At 49.1% G+C, this 5,045-nt stretch overlaps 1 protein-coding gene across 2 annotated transcripts in view; it reads left to right on the forward strand.

Moving 5' to 3' along the window:
• Positions 1–5,045, forward strand: part of MED1 (mediator complex subunit 1) — a 13,776-nt gene continuing 8,731 nt past the window's right edge. For both annotated transcript variants that reach the window (XM_008924734.3, XM_018069969.2), the window contains exons 1-10: positions 1–174; positions 956–1,034; positions 1,652–1,706; positions 1,837–1,969; positions 2,696–2,724; positions 3,090–3,161; positions 3,331–3,405; positions 3,746–3,819; positions 4,046–4,135; positions 4,875–4,986. In XM_008924734.3, the coding sequence (XP_008922982.1) occupies positions 88–174; positions 956–1,034; positions 1,652–1,706; positions 1,837–1,969; positions 2,696–2,724; positions 3,090–3,161; positions 3,331–3,405; positions 3,746–3,819; positions 4,046–4,135; positions 4,875–4,986 (806 nt within the window). In that variant the 5' untranslated portion in view covers positions 1–87. The remainder of the gene's footprint in view (positions 175–955; positions 1,035–1,651; positions 1,707–1,836; positions 1,970–2,695; positions 2,725–3,089; positions 3,162–3,330; positions 3,406–3,745; positions 3,820–4,045; positions 4,136–4,874; positions 4,987–5,045) is intronic.

The following is a 5,045-nucleotide window of genomic DNA, read 5'->3' on the forward strand; positions in this document are numbered from 1 at the left end:
GTGGGAGGTGTTTTGTAAAACCTCCAGCGTTGCCTCGTGCTCTTCCCTGACTGTTCCTGTCCCCCAGAGGCGGAGAAGCTGAACAAGATGAGCTCCCTCCTGGAGAGGCTCCACGCCAAGTACAGCCAGAACAGGCCCTGGACAGAGACCATGAAGCTGGTCCGGCAGGTCATGGTGAGGATTCCCAGGCTCTGCTTTCTTTTTGTGGTGGCTTCTCAGATCTCCTCAAGGTGTTTCTGTTTTGCCCAAGGTTTTCACTCCCTCCTGGGTCACTGGGGTTGAGGGGTGTCAGTCCTTGCAGGGCATGGGGGAGGGAGGAAGGAATGTCCAAGCCCTCCCTGCTTGATGAGCCTTTGCCTTTGCTAATTACATGTTAATTTTCAGCTCAGTGCCAGGAAAAGGATCAAACTTGTGTTTTTTATTTGCTGTTTCAAGATACTGTTTTGTTGAGCAGTTTGCTCCCTGTTCAGTGATATTGAACACTCAGTGTTGGCTTAGTCAAAAGTTAGTTTGAAGTATTATTAGTTTAAAAAACTATTAGTTTGAAATATTAGTCTCTGGGAGTGAGTGGTGAAGGAGGAGCAGGAGGCAGGGGAGATCTCCAGCAAAGCCCTTTGCACATATCCAGGTGCTAGAAGTGTGCCTGGCTCCTTATTTCTCTGCCCTCTCTCCTATAACTCTGAGTTTAGACCTGTTAAAAGTTGCTACAATCTGTTCTTCCAGCTGAGCAAGTTGCCAGAAAGCAAATAAATCAATTCCAGGCCTCCCTCTGTTACCTGCTCCCAAAGCAGGTACTGTTCTCCTACAGGAATCAAGAGGACGTGATTTGGGGATGAAATCTAACCTGCTTTTGGTTACCTCAATAAACCTGACTTGGCTGCACAAAAGTTGCAGTAATTCCCACTTCCTGAGGAATGCACAAAAATGACCTTTTTTCTTCTCCTTTGTGACCAAGGAAAAGCGAGTTGTGCTGAACTCAGGGGGGCACCAGCACCTGGTGAGCTGCTTGGAGACACTGCAGAAGGCCCTGAAAGGTTGGTGTGTCCTCTGGGGGGTGAAATCCTATGGGAATGCTCCATAAAAACACCCAGGGCGCTGCTGGCACATCTCCTGGTGCTCGTGTGAACATCAGCACACCGAGCTCAGAGCCAGGCAGGACCAGGCAGGGTTGGCTGTGCTGCCTTTACTGGGAAAATCCTCTCTTTGCCCAGAGAAGCTGGGGCTGCCCCAGCCCTGGAAGTGTCCAAGGCCAGGCTGGATGGGGCTTGGAGCAGCCTGGGCTAGTGGAAGGTGTCCCTGCCCATGGCAGGGGGTGGGACTGGATGGGCTTTAAGGTACAGGGAATTTTTAATCCATCCCTGAATTCTGCTTGCAGCAGAAGTTCCCTTCTCTCCGTGCTGTTTGGGAAGGTTTTGCTCTCTCTGTGCAGGTGGTTCTGCCTGTACTGGAGCACAGATCCTCTGTAGCTGCACGTGGGAAGGAGCGAGCAGACCTGGGGGAGGGACTGACTGGTTGGGGTTGGGTTTATTGCTGATTTGGGGACTGTCAGCTCACTGGGGAGTGTCAGCTCATTGCAGTGAGCTTGGGGAGTGTCAGCTCATTGGGGAGTGTCAGCTCATTGCAGCGAGCCCCGTTTCTGTTCTCTCCCCAGTCTCGTCCCTGCCTGCCATGACAGACCGCCTGGAGTCCATCGCCCGGCAGAGCGGGTGGGTCCCCCCGAGCTCCTGGGCAAGACCTTCCCTGCTTCCCTGCCCACCTCAGCCCCTCCTGCTGCTGCTGGGCCCGGGGGGTTGGTGTGCATCTCCCAGCAATGTCTGTTGTGTTCTCTCTGCCAAGCCTGGGGTCCCACCTGAGCGCCAACGGCACCGAGTGCTACATCACCTCGGACATGTTCTACGTGGAAGTGCAGCTGGATCCCACCGGGCTGCTCTGTGATGTCAAGGTGGCCCACCATGGAGAGAACCCCGTGGTGGGTATTCCCAGGAAAGAGGGTGGGAATGCCTCTGTGGTTTTGGGGTTGCTGTTCACCTCCCTCTCGTTCGAGCGGAGGAAATGGGTTGTGTTTAATGTTCCCCAGCACCTGGAGTTGCACCTTTGCTGCTCGTTCTAGTGGGAAGTAAAACCCTCCATGGAGTAGTTTGCTCCTGTGGGATAATCTGATTGATTACATATTAGTGTGGATTAATAGCTGGAAAAGTTATTTGAGGAAGTTCTTTCTGTGATTCTGAGAATTTTGTGGAAGTTATCGCCGTGTTTCTGAGGAAAGGAAAGGGAAATTAATGGAATGGAAAGTACTAAAAGGGGGAATGCTGGAAGAAAGTGGAAGAAAATGGCTTTATTGCCCTTCTGCATGTGGAGGAGAGTTAGAACTTGGTATTAGATTGGCCTCTTCTGAAGACAGGAGATCTTTAATATCTACATAAAGTCATAGGTTTCCAACTTAAGGCTTCACAATTTGAAAAGTTTTTTTTCAGGTAAGTCATTTAAGAGGAAATATTCTTGCTTGAGTTTGTCCCAGTGGGGCTTAACGAGCAGAACTAGAACCAGAGCAAGGTGTGGTTGTGAGCATTGGGCTGTTCCTCGGGAAGAGCTGGTGCTCAGGAATTTTACTCTCCTGATATTTTCCAGTTGCTGTGCTGCACAAAGCCTGAAATCACTGCATCCCACACTGATATCCTTGTTCTTTCCTTTCCAGAGCTGTCCAGAACTGGTGCAGCACCTGAGGTGAGTAACAGGGTTTGCTGGTTGTGTTTTCTGACAGGTTTCTCTTTGCTGGGGTGATCTGATGGTATTTTCTGCCTGGAAACACAAAGTGTTTCGTAACTGCTCCTTCCCCACAAAGTTTCTCCCCTTCTCCAGAGGGTTTACTGGCTTTGCTTCAGATCCTTGTGATTCTGGTTGCTCTGCAAAGGTGTCTCCAAAGCCACAGCACGGCTTAAACACTGAATTGTTTAAAGGAGGCGTTTTGTAGCTTTTATGTAGCAAAAGTCTCTTGTGAAGTGACTTTGTATTAACAACACTTGCTGTAAAAACCCCTTCTCTGTTACAAATTTGAATGCTTGGTAACTTTCCCTCCCTTTTCCTTTCAGAGAGAAAAATTTTGATGAGTTTTCTAAACATCTGAGGGGGCTGGTGAACCTGTACAAGCTGCCAGGAGAGAAGTGAGTCTGGAATGTATTTATATCCCCACACATAAAATCAAACAGGCCTAGACTACATTTATTTGTATCCTCATATTTAAAGGAAACAAACTTCCAAGCTGTAGGTGTGCACTGAGCAGTTCAAGTTTTCTTATGTTGTTCTGTTGTTGTTATTTTTCTTTTTCCTCAGCAAACTTAAAACTAAAATGTACTTGGCTCTGCAGTCCCTGGAGTTGGATCTCCAAAAGATGGCTGGGATGTACTGGTAAGGATGGGTGGGTTTTATGTGTGTAAATACGTACTCAGGGCTCTGAGAAACTGCTTTTTAACTGCAGAATTCAATTGAGAGTCTCAAAGGCAAAGTAATAAGTTTGGAAACAGATAGATTCCCAAGAAACTGGGAAACTTCTGACCATCTTTCACTGCTGTAGGTTTGGTGGATAAACCAGCCATGCTCTAGAGAGTAAAACAGCTTTTGTTCTGGCTGTAACAGTGCAAAGTTTAGAATCAGTCCCTCTGGGACCCAGAAATGTGTGTTTTGAGCTAAAATCTTGGACTCAGCATGCAGATTTTGGCTTGTTACAGACTGATTTCCTCTCTTGCAGGCAAGCCACCAATGCCAACCCCCTCGACAAGATTCTCCATGGCAGTGTTGGTTATCTCACCCCCAGGAGTGGAGGTACCTGTGATTGACACTTAAAAAAGGAATTAATTAAAATTCCCTTGCTCGGGGCCCCTTTTTGCAGGCGTTGGTTTCACACGAGCTGATGGCAGAGCTAGAAAATAATAATAATAATCATCAAACTAAAAGGGGGACGAGGTGGTTGGGTGTTTGTGTGGTCTTGGGGGTTGGCAGTGAGCAGGTTGATTGTCAGGATGCCTGACCAGAAGCTCCTGTCCCCCAGGTCTGCTGATGAACCTCAAATATTACGTGTCCCCCTACGATTTATTTGAGGACGGCACCGGAGCCCCCGTGATCCTGCACGAGAACAATGGTAGGTCAGCTCTGCAAGTGGGGTGGGCTCCTGCTGCCTGAGGGAGAGGAAAAGGAAGCCCAGGTCTGGACTGGGTCACCCTGGAATATGGGAAAGTCACAGCTTGGCTTACTGTGGGGTTTAGTGAGCCTGGGTGTAAACGCTGGCCCAGGCCACCATTGTCTTGAACCTTGTGGCTGTGCTGGAGGTAGAACTGGGCTCCTGATGGGGTGACAGTCTGCAGACAGAGCCTTTTCATTAGGCAGAACCTCATTTTAAAATAGAGTAATCCTTTGAAACTGCACAGCCAGTATGTCAGCTCTCTGGTGTCTCAGCTCTATACTGGTTCTCCTTCAGTCACTGAACTTTACTTCTGTATTACAGAGTGAATCAGGCACAGGATGTGATCCTTGGGGTGTCCTGGGCAGGGCCAGGAGTTGAACTCAATGATCCTGATGGATCACCTCCAACTCAGGATGTTCTACAATTCCATGATTTATTTTGTTACTGGAATGGAAACATAGAATCACACGGAACGCTTTGGGTTGGAAGTAACTTACAGCCCATCCAGTCCCACCTCCTGCTATTCCAGCTTCCACTAGACCAGGTTTCTCCAAGCTCTGTCCATCCTGGCCTTGGACTCTTCCAGGGTTGGGGAGTTTGTTTAATTCATGAAGTATTTAACGTATAAAACTCGCACTGGTGTTTTTTCCCATCAGCTCACGTTACAGTTGGGTTCTCTCCCTGTTCCCCCCTGCAGTTCCTCGCTCGCTGGGTATGAACGTGGCCGTGACAGTCGAGGGCACCATGACCATGCACAAGCTTCCCATTGCTCCCCTGATCATGGGCTCCCACCCCGTGGACAGCAAAGGGTAAGGGCAGGACAGGAGTCCAGCACTCCATCCTCAGCTGCAGTCAGAGAGGGGAGGTG

The sequence above is a fragment of the Manacus vitellinus genome, unplaced genomic scaffold (assembly GCF_001715985.3).
Source record: "Manacus vitellinus isolate BGI_N305 unplaced genomic scaffold, ASM171598v3 scaffold_168_pilon, whole genome shotgun sequence".
Lineage (NCBI taxonomy): Eukaryota > Metazoa > Chordata > Aves > Passeriformes > Pipridae > Manacus > Manacus vitellinus.